This window comes from Lygodium microphyllum, chromosome 10 (genome assembly GCF_053477565.2).
Source record: "Lygodium microphyllum isolate KBCC chromosome 10, Lygodium_microphyllum_v1.1.10, whole genome shotgun sequence".
Classification (NCBI taxonomy): Eukaryota; Viridiplantae; Streptophyta; class Polypodiopsida; order Schizaeales; family Lygodiaceae; genus Lygodium; species Lygodium microphyllum.
This window is the reverse complement of record NC_141144.1, coordinates 53,039,663-53,056,996: the sequence shown is the minus strand read 5'-3', so window position 1 is coordinate 53,056,996 and position 17,334 is coordinate 53,039,663. Positions and strand designations below refer to the sequence as shown.

The 17,334-nt window shown below is 37.2% G+C and overlaps 1 protein-coding gene across 4 annotated transcripts in view; it reads right to left on the bottom strand.

Annotated features, from left to right (window-relative positions):
* Window positions 1-11,295, bottom strand: part of LOC148030001 (uncharacterized) — a 160,035-nt gene extending 148,740 nt beyond the window's left edge. For 3 of the 4 annotated variants that reach the window (XM_087687185.1, XM_087687186.1, XM_087687187.1), the window contains exon 1: window positions 10,543-11,294. In XM_087687185.1, the coding sequence (XP_087543311.1) occupies window positions 10,543-11,282 (740 nt within the window). In that variant the 5' untranslated portion in view covers window positions 11,283-11,294. Of the gene's footprint in view, window positions 1-10,542 lie in introns of all 4 variants that reach the window. The other variant, XM_087687184.1, reaches the window with a different exon arrangement.
* Between the last annotated feature and the right edge of the window lie 6,039 nt (window positions 11,296-17,334).

Sequence of the window (17,334 nt, the reverse complement as noted above, 5' to 3'; positions counted from 1 at the left end):
AAACATTGGTTTCAAGTTTTTGTAGCACTCCTAAAAGATCAAGTGTATTTCATTAGAGATTGTAAGTGATGTTTGATTCTATGCTTTGGATTTCTACATCAAAGTTATATCTTTTACCTTTCCCTATTATCTAGATTTGTAGTTGCTTCATTCTAAAGAGTTTTGATGATTTCAAGATTTCTAGAATTAGACCTTCTTTATTTGATTATCTTGTACATTCTGTATGTTGTGAGTCAAGTAACATGCAACAATGACCAATTGCATGCGCAGGAAAGGCCTAATTTTGGCATCATGAATCCAATGAGATTAATGAAGTCTGAAGATCCATAGCCTAGATTATCATATAAGAAACTAGAAGTGAAGTAGGACTCTTGTTTCCCACATTGGGTAATGGCCAACAATGAGAGAGGGATGGTCAATGCCACCTTGAGTTGATCTAGACCACCTATAGGCAAACACACCTAAATTTGTGTGTTACCTTAAAGATAACAACCAAAAAATTTAATGGCGCCCTTAATGAAGTGATGATGCTTGCAAATCTAAAGCCTAACATGCAATTATATATATCTTTGACTATCAAAATAGTTTGAAGAAATTCTAGTAAATGACTAAAGCATTTGTACAATTCTAGATCACTAGGAGGAGTCTTACCCCCATTGCATAAATTCATGTAATGCATTGTTCACCACATAGTCCTTTGAACATAGTCCCCTGGCGTAGTCCTCTAAGCTTGGTTCATGAAGGCTATCTAGTACACTCCTCAACATATCCTCTTTAAAAGCTTGGTACAAGTAGGTTGTGTGGTAATCCTCTTGAGTAGCTTAGTACAAGTAAGTTGTTTTAGGTTTCAATAGCCATCTATCTTAAGTAGCAGTTATGCCCTAGAATCTCATGTTAAGAAGCATATTAGACTCAACTTGGGAGTGTATTGTGGTGGTGATCATGTACCTAAATACCAACCAATTATTTGAAGTCATTCCAATGCATATATTCTATCTTACCAATTTGAGAAACACTCTGATTGGCAATGTTCCAAAGCGGCTAGATGTTTTACACAAAATCTAGGGCCTAAACAAAGCTTTCAATTGGCTTGAAGGCAAAAAAACAAACTACTAAAATGTACTAAAACAAGAGAAATATTGAATGGCATTGATCAACCTATCTATAACTTACTAGATGCAGACCTAGGTATCATAGTAGTTCAAAGTAGGCAGCTTGCCTAGTGTTTTCAGAGTAGGTAGTTTGAAATTGATTTGGGTTCTTATCTTGAAGTAGTGCTACTTACTAGAGAGGTGCTTTCTAGACTACTACTTATCAAAGGTAACTGGTGCAAGTGCACATGACTTCCATTGATTTTCATCTTCAAGCTCATTGATTTTAGTTGGAAATTCTTTTAGAAATAAAAAACTCTGAACTAAAATGATGACCATAATCTTCGTCATGCAAGGACATAATCCTAGTCATACATGATATCTTCCTTGCATAAGATGACCATTATCAAGCCATGTGGTTTTGGGATATTATCCTTGTTATGTTATTAGAGCCTTTCCTACATAAGACAATCATGATCAAGCTATGTGTGGTACATATAATGTCTTGATTTTTGAGCTCCATCTTATCACAAGAATCATACTCCTTATTTGTGATCCAACAAGCCTCACTTGTGAATCTGCTAAAACTTAGTTGGTAGGTATGAAATCTTAAGATGTGGCATTCTCATGGGTTGCTATACCAATGGGTTTCTAATTCATATTTTTTCCCATAGTGATTGGATTAGGAGAAGGTACTTCAACTTGAATCATGCAACAGTGGAGACAATAGAGCTCCAATTGGCACTAGAGCAAGTATCTTAATAATAGGAGGAGGTGTAGCCTAGTACTTATGTTTAAGATAGATTTGAATGAGTAGAGCATAAAAAGAAAAGAAATCCTCAGAGTAGTTCAGAGCAGATAGCCTTTCTACTATTTTCAAAGTAGGTGTAGTAGGACAACATACAAGTATTTTTAGAAGAGGCAGCCTGAGTGTGATGATGAGTAGATGTTCAGAGCAGAAAACCTCAAAGTAGGAAACTTGCCTACGATTTTTAGAGAAAGTGTAGTAGGAGGAGAGAAAATTGTTTTTAGAGTAGGCAGCCTAAGTGTATATTCTGGAAAATCTTTTATTTTTCACATTCTTGACAATTCTAAACTTGGTGAGCCCCAATGTAGGATTGCTTTCTGATTGAGCAGATAATAATGATCCACAGGTGCTCATATCAATTGTGGCCACATTGACATTAGAAGAATAATCAGTATCACTAGTATAGTTGGTGATGGGAACCACTCTTCCATAACTAGGTTTTGGGATGGAACAAAGTGTTGCAAGTACACAACCAGAATTCATAAATGAGTTTTGGGATGGAACAAAGTGTCACGAGCATCAAGATTTTAATGGAATCCTGATGCTGAGTATGAGATGGTTGTTGTATGCAACAACCCTACATGTGGGAAAGCATATACAACTTTTCCAAGGTCTTGTTTTTCAATAGTTCTAGAGCAAGGTTTTTATCATGAGACACAAGAGTACCTTTTTGTTTGTAAGCAATGTCGATATTTCAACAAATGCAAAAAGAAAATCTAAAGAGATGATCCTCAAAACTTGGCACTTCTGTTATATTGGGATGGCTTCCAAGCCTCTCGCACCACACAAAAGGATTGTGGTGTGGTCGAAATCAAGGTCCTTAATGGTGGAAAGGGCTTTATGTTAGGCATTCTTCCTGTTTTGTTCATACCTTTTAGTTGCTCTAAGCTTATTATGTTAGGCATTCTTCCTGTTTTGTTCATACCTTTTAGTTGCTCTAAGCTTATTATGTTAGGCATTCTTCCTGTTTTGTTCATACCTTTTAGTTGCTCTAAGCTTATTATGTTAGGCATTCTTCCTGTTTTGTTCATACCTTTTAGTTGCTCTGTTTTAAACTTTTTTAAAACCTCTTATTAGCAAGCTGCAAGATCTTTACATAAGCGGTATACAAGTATCATATAACTACCCTGTAGGGAAGATTTTTGATAATCCAATAGGACAATCAAGCTTTTCTATTGTTAGATTGATATTGATGATAGTCACGTGTGATCATCCCACACAATGTAAAATAGGAGCCTTCAAAGATGGCGGCCAATTCTTTTGTCGTAGAGACAAAGCCCAAGCAACTCTAGATACTAGTAGTCCCTCATTCCAAGGATGCTATCTATATGATGGTAGTCGATATCAAGCAAGATATCCTCCACCCCAATGGTCCATAGGTGAAATGATTGATGCCTTAAAATTTTCAAAGAGGGCTTTGAAAAGGAAGGAAAACTAAAGGTCGTAGGGTTATTTAGAGAGTCTATTCTATGGAAACTATATGATTTGTATGATTTCAACTTGTTAATAGACTTGGTGTATAATGTGACACATATGTTATCTCTAAATATATTTTAAAAATATATACGAGCGCTCATGAGAGCCATGTCCAATGAAAAGAAAAAGGTAATAGATTTTTGTTGTGAGAAGTCTGCTAAGCTTCCTTCTCCCTCGATTCGTCATGGACGATAGCCTCGCAATCCAAGTTCTACAAAAGCTTTAAGGCTGAAGAGAACCAAAAGTTCATCCAATAGTGCTTACTATATGTTTTAACTATAGTTGATGAGATACCAAATACAATCACTAATTTAGGTTTGTTGCTTATTGATATTGCACATGCCTTCTATAATTATAGTCGTAGTATTGGTTGGTCAAAAGAAAGTTTAGGTGTTGTACATAGTTTGTTTTCTGTTTGGAGAGTTCAAAAGGAAGAAGCCTTTGGTGCTACTTCTTCTCCCTTAGAACATGTTGCAGGAAATGGAGAACTATTAGATGGCATATTAAGACATGGCTCACATGATGTCTACTGGTGTTGTGACTTTGAGCAAATGGTAGTATTATATATAGGAGTGAAGACCAATAATTGTTTTAACGAAATCTCTTATGTAAATTATTATAAGAGGATCTTTTTTACTTTGATATTTAAGTTATTAAAAATGGAAGTAGATGGGCTTTTACCAGATGAAAGAATACTTATCCACGTACACCCTTCGCTTGTCTTACCTGATGGTTAGGCTTTCACTAATTACCAGACACCTTGCTCTTATTCATTTCATGAGAATGAAATTGTAGAGGTTTCATCAATCAAGAAGGCAAAGAAGATATGGAAATTTTTTGAAAGAGATAATTTGAAATATCCTTGTCACACAATGATACGTGAAGTGTGCATTTTAATCACACAAAAAAAAAATCGTAGGCCTCTTTCAGAAGAATAACAAAAATATATTATGCAATTTCTTTGTATTGAAGAGAGTTCACTAGTAAGACATTTAGTTACCATATATAGAATAATTCTTTATAGCGGAGAAACATACAAAATCGGAGATGACGTAGTGGTAAAAACAAACACTTTTCATAGCACATTAGAAAGTGTAGGTCATTGGAAAGTAAGGCTCACAACTTTTTTTTCCATTCAATGGGATAGAGAGTATCATAGCTTTTTTAGTGGGGAGTATTACAAGAAATGCATAAATGTAAAAGAAAATGGAGCGCTTACTTGCAGATCCCATCATGGGAATGAGTGTGCTACAAACTCAACAACTCCCATTTACTTGGGATTGCATAAGACCATTGAGTTCATTATTACATAAGTTTATTTCTCTACATTTAGATAATAGACTTATTGCATATGAGGTAAAATATCTAATTTTCAAAAAACAAGATTATTACAAATAAGAGCAATCGGTTGCATAACTCCTTGGTTAGAAAAACATAATATTGTGTTGGCAAGAAAACATAACGATGAAATGGATGGAGAGTACATGCATGCAATGATAAGAAAGGTAAATTATGAAAAGAAAAGTTGCAAATTGTTAGTGTTGAAGTGTGATCGTAGTAGATGTATATGGAGGATTAATATTGATGAAGATATATGGAGGGATTTAAACTTGTGTACCATGGTACTGTCAAACATTTGGAGTTACAAAGAGAAGGATAGTAATATCATCGATTGGAGATTCTTTAGATGTTCCAGTAGTATGGAGATCACATAAAGTATCTTGATTGTTTTAGAGAGTCTGTGCGTCTTACATTCTTTGACATCCAAATGGGTGCCGATAGCATTGGTCATTGTGAATATAATTGTTTGATCACCACTCTATTGTACATATTATTATGTTTTATCTATGGTGGTTTGTACACTAGGATAGTATTTTGTAGTTATAGCTCATATTGTGCCTCATCATGTGTAGGTTGTGGACATGAGAGAGAGAGAGAGAGAGAGAGAGATAGAGAGAGAGAGTTGTTGTATCCTTTTATAAAAGATGAGGTGATTTCTTATTTTATGAATCATAACATATAGATATCATTTCTTGTTTGATTAATACTGACGTATAAAATTTTAACTTTTATTTTAGATCATCTCATAGCCTTCCCAAGTTATGGTTTGTATAATTGTATTTTATATTACTACATGTTATTTTTCTTTAAAACTTAAAAACTCATTGATTAAAAGAAAACAAGAGAGAGAGAGAGAGAGATTTTGTTGTATCCTTTTATAAAGAATGAAATGATTTTTTATTGGTTGAATATTGACACAATTTTTTTCAATTTAATTTTAGCTTGTCTCATGGTCTCCCTAAGTCAACAAACTCTAGATTAAATTATGCATACCATTATCACTTTGCAAAAAAAATCGAGAAATTTAAAGCAAAGAATGATAGTTCTGAGCAAATACTGAGCATGGGTAAATCAATTTCAATACAAAGTAAAAGAGTCCAATTAGCACCTCAGAAGAAAATAAATAATATACAATTAAGAGATGTGTCTTTGATGAAGACTCCTACGTATGACCAAATTTTTAGACCACCTAAAAAGATTAGTCAAGAAGACAAAGATGAGTTTGGGAAACCATTTTTACTGAAGTGCTATAGAGATACGCAAAATGTTAGATATTGTGCCAATCACAGAAAAGTATACAATTGGGTCAAGAACCATGAGTTTGGCAAGGATCTGCGGCTTTATGATAATAGAGATGACAAACAAATAATTCTAGAGATCATAGATCAAAACTATGATCAAAGTTTACCCCTTGAGTTTCCTCGTGCTACTTACCTTTAGAAGAAGGATGAAGGATATCTGTACAATCTTTATGTTGCTCAAAATCTTAGAAAGCAACTCAATAGGAAAAGATCATCTTCTATGGATATATCTTTGGTAAGTTATTAATTATCAAAAAAAATCTCAGTGTAGATTATATATAGATGGAATTAGCACTAATGGACATAATTATGTTTTTTCTAAAAGAGGAGAATCATAGCTTTGAGCAAGAAGATATGCAAGGAAAATTGGTAAGATTTATAAATTTTCATCTCATCATGTTATCTTTTAATGTAATCATCATTATTATTATTTATTATAACCATTTATATTTAAGTTGCTTAAATATATTTACCTTTCATTATGTACACTTTAACTAAAATTTCAGGATACAAATGGTGAAGAATACTATCCACAACTTATGGTGGAAGATTAATGTATATTTTCAGAGAATAGCACAGTGCATGTATGTACACCATTTACATATTAATATAGTTTGATATTTGAAATTATAAATTTTGAATACAAACTTTAATTTTCTTACTTGTATTCGTTGGAATCACAAAATGATGGCCCACCCCTTGATTTAGTCTCTACTTCCAACAAACATAAAAAAGATGATGAAATGGTTGGCATAATTTGATTTACAGTTTTTTTTCATTTTATTTCCTCTAATACTTAACCTATGTTTCAGGACTATTTGAACTCTAATCATACTTTTATGGAGCTTCTACAAGGAATCCCAAATGTATCAGTATTTTGTTTATATAATATTTTTGATTTTAGGTATTTATATATGAAAATATATTTTATTTTTGAATTTTATTTTTCTTGTATTGTAGAGTTCACATAGTAGTGAACACTCTATTCCTCAATATACATTTGAAGATCTCGAGGAGATTGAAATTGCACGGAAAAGTGTTTGTGTACGAAATGTATACTTAGCCATCCCTCAGTCATTTATTTTAATAGCGCAATTAATGAATTATATCTAATTACAAACTTTTTATGACAAGATGAGCGAGAAAATGAAGTAAAGTAAGCAACACTAAAAGGATAGTAAGGGGAAAAAGAAGAAACAATCTAAGGTACTTCTTTGCATTTTTTAAAAGTAATATGATATGATTTCATTTTTTTAAGTTTAATTATTTGTTTGCACTATAAATTCTCAACCATATTGATCCATAAAAAAAAGTGGATTCTCCTAATGTAAAATTATCTTCAGGAACTTCATCGGTAACTCTATGTTATTATATATTAAAATTATGAAGTAGCTAATTAACTTATGATGTAGTAGCATACTAATTTATATTGTCTTCTTTTAATGCAGGTTGTTAATACCTTCAAAGAGGAAGACCAAGAAACAATCCCCTTGAAATATTTGGACATTCAAGCCATTGATGAGCTATATACATCATTAAAGTCTACATATAATCTTATCAAGAGGGACCCTAGATTTTTAAGAGCTTGCAATGAACAAACATTGCCAGCCATGAGAAAGTCTACTGCCGATTGGTTACTTTGTAGAGAGAAAATTATTGTCACAAAAAGTCACAATAGACCTTTGAGTATTAAGGATATTTGTATCCTAGATTGATCTCTTTATTAATAAAGACAATATCCTTTAATTCTTTCAATTATTTTGATTTGAACTTTTTACTATATAGGAATAATTTTTCACTATATGCATGATTGTAACTAGTTTTTCTATATAGATAAATTATACTATATCACTCGTTCTCACTAGTTTTCTTGTATAGTAAAATTTTACTATATCAACAACTAAACATTTTTGAAATTCCTATGTAGGAATATTTTACTATATCACTATCTTGTAAAATATTCCACTTTTACTAGTTGAAAGTTTTTCTAGATATTTTGATAAGTATCTAGAAAATTTCTCTTTGTTTGCTATATGGGAAGGTGTCTAAAGTTTCTTGTGTTCCTATTAAACTATCATTTAATTGACATGCTGGTTACATGGTTAATATTAGAAGAGCTAATTTTTACCAAGAAACAACAAGCCAAGAAAAAGTTCCACAAGATCAATGCTCATGTGAACTCGTGCACCTTCGAGACAATCCAAAATGATTCACTGGAAGTAGGAGGTAGTTTTTGGCTTTTCTTATCTATAGAAGGTGAAAAACGTTAGATCTTTTAAATAAAGGTATGCCTATCTTTAAAAGACAAAAGTGAGTATTATCCCCTACCAAAGTATATTTGGGCTGTAACATGAGTACTCTTGATGGAAACCCAGGCTAGGGTTGTGATTTCTTATATATATCAAGCAAAAAAATTTCCCTCGATATATCAATCTCAACTTCCTTAATGCCAGCGCTGACATTATGATCTTGGGTGACACCCCTAGATAAGCACTAAGAAAACTATAATCAATGGCCATACACGTGCAGCTATTTATTGGTACTTAAATTCAAAGCAGCATTCGTTTCTTGAAACCTTCGTATTGCCAAACGTTGAGCTGTGAACGTAGAGTTACACGTTTCCCCAGTCTTATGAGGTAGATTATAAACTCTAAGTAGTTGCCAACTTGCCAGATTTGTTGTTTTTGCACGGTCCTTTCCGGTCCAGGTCTTACACATATGGCTAGGACCTGTTTCACCTCACATCATCAAGCAGGCGCTACTTTATTTTTGGCCTTGTGTTGACAATTGCCTTTGCATGTCACTCCATGCAGGCCAAGCTTCTCTTCATTCCGATATTTCTCTTTTTGCGCACGGCTAGAGATGCACCTACCGATGCAACTAATGTATGGCTTTAATCACAACTTATGACATATCTACCGATGCAACTAATGTGTGGCTTTAATCACAACTTATGACATAATATCTGTGTGCGCACACACAATTGCGACTGCTGGCCAGGAGCCAACTACGGCCGCATTCAAGCTAGGTTTCGCCAATGCATTTCACTTGCATGAACCATGTCCTCCTCCTTCCTTCATACCTACTCGATATCAACTCAATTCATCAAATCGGAATCATAGTTATGATTCATGGTTATGTGCTACGCTTTGAGAAAGAGAAGAGGAATGAACTAAGAAGAGAGTTGTGTGAGTAGTAGAAAGAATCCCAAGATCCCTAGTTTAGGGGTATCCCACATTCCAGTACAGGGGAAGCAGTCATTCATGATTTGATATCAAATTGAAAATGCTTTAAGCAGTGAGCATCGAGAGAAAGAGAGAGAGAGAGACGGGAGCAATCGAGAGAAATATAGATGGTTGTCTGATCTAGATTCGAAACCACCACATGAGAGAGAGAGAGAGAGAGAGGGAGGGAGAAGTACATGAACAATATTGCACCCTTCCAAAGTATTACTGGTGTTGAATCGAGGGCATACCTTGTAAGATCACGTTGGTGAAGGAGCTTCAGTACAATGTTGGTGAATCGTGATACACAGTAAGAGTAGCTTCAGGCGCAGTTAATAGACTAAACCTCTTGGTAGGCGCAGTTAATTTCTGTCCAACAGAACTGAGTAGGCTCTCTCTCTCTCTCTCTCTCTCTCTCTCTCTCTCTCTGTGTGCCCTCCAGATTTCTAAAAATTCATTTTCCAATCACCATGCTCTACAATTGTTCTTCGTAGCCATCGCCTTTGCTACTCCATAAGTGCCATTTCAAGCATCCAAGGTTGTACCTTGCGCACAGGTATTTGTGAACAGCTAAAGACTGAGACTGACACGAACGACAAACACCTCCTCCTGCAGTTGGCTGATCCAGAAAGCAGCGAACACCAACTTGATCGCCATGTCTCCACATGGGGTCAAGTTGGGAGAGTTTTAGACCTACTCCAGTTTACCCAGCCGACGAGTCGTGGGATCAACGGCCGTAAGTGCCAGTTACACGACCACACAGAGGATGACTTGACCACGCCGACTGAGGCCAGTCAGATTCACCTTCGTGTGGCCTGGCTGGCTCGAAATGTGCCTGTAATTGTACGATTACAAGCCACAGGAAAGTCCCACCGTTCGTGATATCTTGTGAAGCAATATTATATCTTAATTATGCTATGATGACAGTGGACGGGTGACTTCTCCGGAATCACCAACCAGTTGTGGCACTCGAATCTGACCTAATCCTAGTGAGCTACGCCAGTGTTCAAGATTTTGAAGCTAGAGACAAGCGGTATACATCCTTATTGTACGCATTTCTGTGTCAATGAGAGCAGGGAGAAACGTCGTTTTTAATGAAACCATAGAGCTCGAGCATTTCTGTTGCGATAGCCGTAGTTCAGAGGACAAATTTCCATATATTTCAGTGATGCAGCTTGCAATGAAAGAAATGCATTTTTTGCAAGAAAACAGCAGCCAGATCACGGAAATGCAGGAGAGAGAGAGAGAGATTGTGCTGTGTGTGTGTGTGAGAGAGAGAGAGAGAGAGCGAGAGGTCCAACCTGGAGCTCGCAAATTCAACGAGCTTTCCGGTGCTGGAGAAGACAGTGAGCAGGATGTCCGCATCGCACAGGACTGACAGCTCGTGTGCTTTCTTCAGCAGCCCGTTCCGTCTCTTGGAAAACGTAACCTGCCGGTTGCTCGTGCTCTCGATCCTCCTGATCTGTATCTTGCGTCGATGTGCCTTCATTGCCGCCCTTTCTGTAGCTTCAAGCGCCGCATTCTCGCCCTCCATATCATGACACTGTTCTTTCCCCTTCCCCTTAACTGCTTCCGGCGCCACTGCTTGCACGGCAGCCATATCCATATCTACAGCTTCCAGCTTCATATTGTTGGCCCTGATAGGGCATCCGTGCTCTACGGCATCGTCTTCTGTTGCAGCAGTATCTGATTCTGTATCGTCCTCCTTGTCATCTAACTTGTTGTCGGCCTCGGCCGTAGCGTCAAAGGGCTCCACCGTGTCTGTAATCTTGACAGGCCGCTCCTGACGCTGTTCCTCTGCATTCCCAGGTAGGGCCAGGGCTGGTGATGGAGGATTACGATTCTTGCGTAGCGTGGCCATGGCCTTTTGAGACACCCTACCAGTGACTACCAGATGGGGGCAATTGATGGACCTGCCGGCAGCAGGCAAAATCCTCGATAGCCGGAAGCAAAGGCTGGTTTTCTTTTCTTTTTCTCTCCCGAAAGGAAGGAGAGAGAGGAGAAATGGGAAGGAAAGAGGATGAGAGGCCGGCCTGTACATGCGATGATATGAAGTGCTGTGCAGGATGCAATGGGAAAGAGCTGGAGGAGAAACACGTGATGGGTGGCAATAATGGGAAAGAGACAGGAGGAATAACGAGACTGTTCCCACGGGTCAGTGCCAGGGCTCGATGAAACTGGTTTTTGAATTCGCACGTCCCCATGGCATCTTCACGTGCAACTGATTGCAGGTTCACTACCAGTCTACCACTTAGGACTATGCGGATTCCGGAAAAGCACACCTTCCTATCTTTTTCTGATTTTCGAGACCTTTCTTCCTTCGGTAGCACGGCTTTGGATGCTTCAAAATATATATGTTTGTATACCCAAGGCAAGGTAATTCCCAATTTCCCACATTCATCAAACCAAGAAGACCAAGGTCATGCTTGAAACTTGGAAAAAACTAGACTTGGCTTGTGAAGGCTTGCTTTTCATAACCATATTGGATAAAGATTGCACCATAAGCCTCACCTCATTCATACCATGTTTACTTACATGAGGCTAAATGCTTGTGTAACGTGTTCCTAGAATGCTAAAGAGCCTTATGGAAGACTTAGTGCTAGGAATTTGAATTATCTATGCAATTGATGTGGCGCACAAGGCCATTCTGAGAGTAAAGCAGGTGATGATGAATGATCTAGATATTAAATTTACAATTGTAGATGCCAAGGGGTCAATGTCTAATTGTGGTACTACTTTATCTAAGGTCATTCAAATGGCCTTGGAGAGGATCCAATGCTCCATCACTCATCAGAGCACATCTGAAAAATCAATTTAACCATCAAATAAAATCTATCATGATTCAAAAGTTTATATAAAGTAGACTTTTGTCTATAAAGCAATCGTCATTTAAAAGGGTTAAGGAAAGAGGATGTCATTAATAAGCTGGTGAAAAACTTTGGAGGATTTGCAAATTAAATTGGCTAAGTAGAAAGTTTTTGGGAAAACTAGTCATTTACAAGCTTCGCCTAAGAATAATTTTGTACGTAGATACATATGGTGTGATAGCCCTAAGTACGAGCACAAAGATTGTGAATCATTTAAGAATGTTATGTAAAAAAATTTGTGCTTGTGGGGCGAAGGAGGACTCCTTTTCCCAGCAAGCCTAAACAAGAACCCTAGCCCACCAAAAGCGAGCACTCAACTAAAAAGTTTAGCTCTAATGAAAGTATCCTGACAACCTTTGAAGGTAAAGAAGAAAATATACATGGAAGAAAGGGCAATCATAAGTCCTGTCTAAGAAAGGACGCAAGGAAAGAAAAAAAGCAAGAAAACAAAAGAAGAGAAGAGAAGAAGAAAAAAGGTAGGCCATGGAAAGCAAAAGGAAATATAGAAAAAATAAGTAGGTGAAGAAGGGTAACATGATCAAAAGATCAAAGACTAACACACATGCATCATTGGGAGTCAGTAGAGATGGACAACTTAAACCTCCATAGCTACTTACCAATATAAAAGAACAAACAACCATGGAAATCAAAGCTCATAACTTATTGAAACTTGAAATTTATATAGATGGCTATCCAAACCTCTATAAAACCCTCTTTCGAGGGGTTTTTGAGCCTTTTTTTACAAACCTTTTATTCCTTCCTCGATAGATATATACCCACTGGAATGTGCGACCTTTTACACTTTTATAATCTTATAGATGACCCACTTAGAGAGCAAAATCCTCTTTGGGAATAACAAACACAAACTACAAGGGAATGGGATGATAGGGACAGCAATTTGCGATGTGAAATAGTGGCCTCGCTATTTGCATTGCTACTACACGCATTGTAAATTTCAATTTGTGATGCATATAATAATGCCTATAGCAATACTTAGCGATGCTGATAGCGACACTTAGTGATGCTCATTACGATGCAAAAAGCAACACTCTTTTGAGAAAAAAAAGTGCTGAAAACCCAAATGCGGCATTTGTTGGAAACATTTTCGACAGAGATTGAAAGAGAGAGTGAGAGAGATTGATGCTTTGAGAGGGAGAAGGAGAGGAAGAGGGAAAGAGAGAAAGGACAGCTCCTCATTGCTGCCGTCACTGCCGCCAGTGTATATGAAGAAGAGGGAGAAGTGTGCAAGGGAGAAAGAAGGAAAGCTATGAAGAGGAGACACAAAGGAATTCATCTTCGGGCCTTTGACATAGATACATTGCCTCTTCTTGCCTTTGACATAGACACAAAGCAAAACAATGAGAGAATTAGAGAGAATTAAAAGATAGAAAAATAAAGAGGGAGGGGAAAGATAAAGACAAAGAGAGGTGGGAAGAGAGGATCTTTCAATATCCTCATTTTTTAGTTTTTTATTTACTATCTTTGATTTTGATTGTAAGAGATACATTGAGCAAGAGTGAGGAGGGAAGAAGAGAGAAATAGAGTGAAGAAGAGAGGGAAGAAGTGAGAGTGGGGGGAAGATGGGGGAGAGAGAAAAAGAATAGGAGAGAGAGGGGCGAAGAGAGAAACAAAGAGAGAGAAATAATAGAAAAGAGAAATACGCTTGACAATTTATAGGATGTCAAATTTAGTGCAATGGATCTCACAAAATGAGATCAAGACATCCTCTATTGAATCCACAAGGCAGAGAGTAGTGGAGATGATCTCTCTCTTTGAGAAGTACCTGCCTACTAGCATGCTCACGATACAAACTCACCTCCTGATACATCTCGTAGATGAAGTGGAGATTGCAAGACTTGTCTATACGCAATGGATGTTCTGCTTTGAGCGCTTCATGAAAACCATAAAGGGCTTTGTGCAACAATGAGCTCGACTAGAAGATAGCATGGCTCAAGGTTTGGCTAGTGTCTGAGGCATGAGTGCATATTTTGAAGTGGCTATCGATGGTCCATTCAGATAATAGTATGTTATGGTCATCGAAGGATGATGATAAATTGATTGGAGATGTGATGGTTGGAAATGGGGTAGAAAAAAGGATGGATGGTGCCATGCAGGAGAAAGTGAATCATTTTTGTATGTTGCATCATGCATCCATGGAGAAGTGGTTTGCTAGGTATGAGTAGGCATAGAAGAGAGCGGGAGGAAGCGCAATCAAAATTTAAATGTAGTGCATGCCATCGACCGGTTCGATATCATGAGGGCATGGATGAGATGCCATAGTTTATGTCTATGTGGTGGTTGCATGAAGTTTGATCGTGGCTTCTCGTGAAGGGGTAGAGATCTCTACCAAGAGGAGTTGGAATTCATGAGAGGATGTAGTCCGAAGGTGAACACATACTTTATTTGCTATCATATCTAGATTTTATACAGACCAACTAATCTCGGGGAAGTTACCATATGTATATCCTCTACATCACACGCATTCAATGCCTATTTATAAATATCCTTATTTGTGAATTTTTTATGAATAAAGCATAACCCTTTTCTATTCAAGCTGTAAATAACTCATTTATATTATACCCTTGTATATGTAAAACATGTATAAAAATGGTATTATAAAAATACCTTATTTCGAACCCACGTGATGCACACATCTATTCATGAGTAACCTACTCAAGAAACTAATCTAACAGTTTTGGTGTACATTAAAAAATCTACAGTGCGGCATGATTACACCACGGGCAACATTTTTTAGTTCAAGTATGGGAGCCAATGGCGAGCCATGGATCCGAATACTGTAGTAGATGAGATGGAGTATTTCAGCAACTTGCAACGTGATATCTCAGTGGATTACTGTAGCTTCTCCAAAACCATATTTGATGTATAGTGGTTTAAAATGATATTCGAAGGAGCTGGGGCAACCATTCAGCAAGGTCCATTTCAATTTCTAAAGATAGATTTCAAGAAAAGATGGATGGATCTATGTAATATGTTTGCCATGCTATGTGAATAGGTGGATAACCTTGTTTATACAATTTTCTACAACATGAAAAAGTCACAAAAAATGGCTCACTCAGACATGTGATATTGAACAAATAATCTTCTATCAAAATCCCCAACAAGCTCGATGGTGGGATCTCGTCCACACTAGGGACATGTATGATGAAAGCAATGTCCCTAGTGTGGACGAGAAGAGTATGTAGTGAGAGGGGTCGATGTTGTGAAGATTAGAGGATGAAGAGAGCTTGGAGCATGCAAAGGAGACAAGCATGGGTAAGGTAGATGAAGAGATACGAGGCTAGGAATTTTTTGAAAATAAAGTGAACTCATCCTTTTGTGATGACCTATCTATAGACCTGCCAATGTACACCGAGCTATACCAAGAGCTTGACATGAAATAGGCCAGGTCACATTTGCATTCATTTTTTTTATTTGTTGATAATTCACTTTTAAGGGTACTTTACTATATGCATTTTAATTGGCATACTTTTTTGTAGAGTTATGTTATCGTGCTTTACTTGAATCCTTATATTGATTACTGCTAATATCATTTTCTATCTTTGTAAGTTATATTTGACAATACCCATAGAGTAGAATGAGTTGAGTGATGATAGATGAGGAGTTGCAAGACATATTCACATGTATGTCTCCGAATTAGATGGCCCGCTTTAGAGATATGGCAAACCATAAGGTTTCACAGACATCGTCAGGCCGTTTTGCGAGGTCTACTTCAACACACTCCAATGCTTTGATCTCTAGTAGAAGAGATCAACACTTTAGATTGGCCCTGGATGGAGGGAGTGATTCTGGAAGGTGTTGCAGAGATGTAAATATTGTGAGCCCACTATCGGTTCCAGAGAGGGTTGCTGCTCCTCCCTCTTGTCATGTAGGTATTATGGGGGGACCGATGTAGTGTCTCCCTCTCATTGGTTTGGTGGACACTTGTCCTTTCCAAGATTTGTTACAGTTATAGGGACATCTACTCCCATGACTTTGGGTTTCGCTCAACCATCCATAGGTGGTACCCCTATGGATGTTACTCTAAGAGATACTATCCCTGCAAGTATGCCAAATATACAATGGCCTCCTGGTTATGCTCAGGAGCATGGTCCTAGGTGGGAGAGTCTACACCTTAGACATATCCTGGTAGGATACAAATATCTTGTACATGATAAGATAGGTGATGTGATCATGAAAGATGAGGGGATAAGGGTGATGTCTCGTAGAAGAGAGTTGTGTTAACAAGTGTTTAGGCACAATGTTCTAGACCATTGAAAGAATATATTGAAGGGGAGCAAGGGCTATGTAGCGGCATCTTTGCATGAGGAGTTTGCAATATCTATGGCAATAGAGAGGTTTTGTACTGGGTGGTTGATGGAGTGTATGTGTGCATACATGTCACATAGATGATCAAACCCTTACAAGGCAATCAAGAGTTGCACCTCAAAGACTGAGTAGCTGGACAAAGAGGAGTGATAGAGACCCAAGGAGGAGGCCATAGACTCTCTAGGATGATGGCGATAGCACAACAGGAGGCAGTGAGGGTACGATTGAAAGTAGGGGTCATACATCACACTCAAGAGTGATGCCCACATGATTTATTTGGAGGACTTTGTAAGTTTTCTTTTGTTTCTTCTTGCTTTCTTATTTGAAATATCTCTTCGTACTAACAGTATTATTTCTAACAATGCTATTATGGTTTCTTTGTAGTACTCCATCACAAACCGTGATCCCACAGGTTTGGAGATTCGATATGCAGAGAGATATGATTTCATTGCACGTCAATAGATTGTATGTGCACTATGGCCTACTAGGTCAATCCTCTTTCTTGTCGATAGCCGTTAGTTTTTTTTGTGATGCGTTATGTATGGTAGACTAATGTCTAGTTGTTTATTTTGTAGAGTCTCTTCCACGTTTCTTTGTGTCGAGATGAGCTTTCAGGCGACAAGGATTCATAGCATGTACTTGGATTCATGGAGTACACATCTTTTTTTTTTTGGTCCTATGATGCATGCAAACCTCCTACACATAGCATTCCTTAGATATATTTATCATCCTTTGTATAAAATCACACTTTGCAATATTTATAAACATATGTCATCTTCATTTTGGACTCTGATCTCCATGGTTCCATGTAATTTTATGAGTTATTATCACTAGTCTTGTACTTATTTTATAAGTTATTAGTCTTGTGGATTTAAGTAGTTATTGTGCCTATCTTTATGA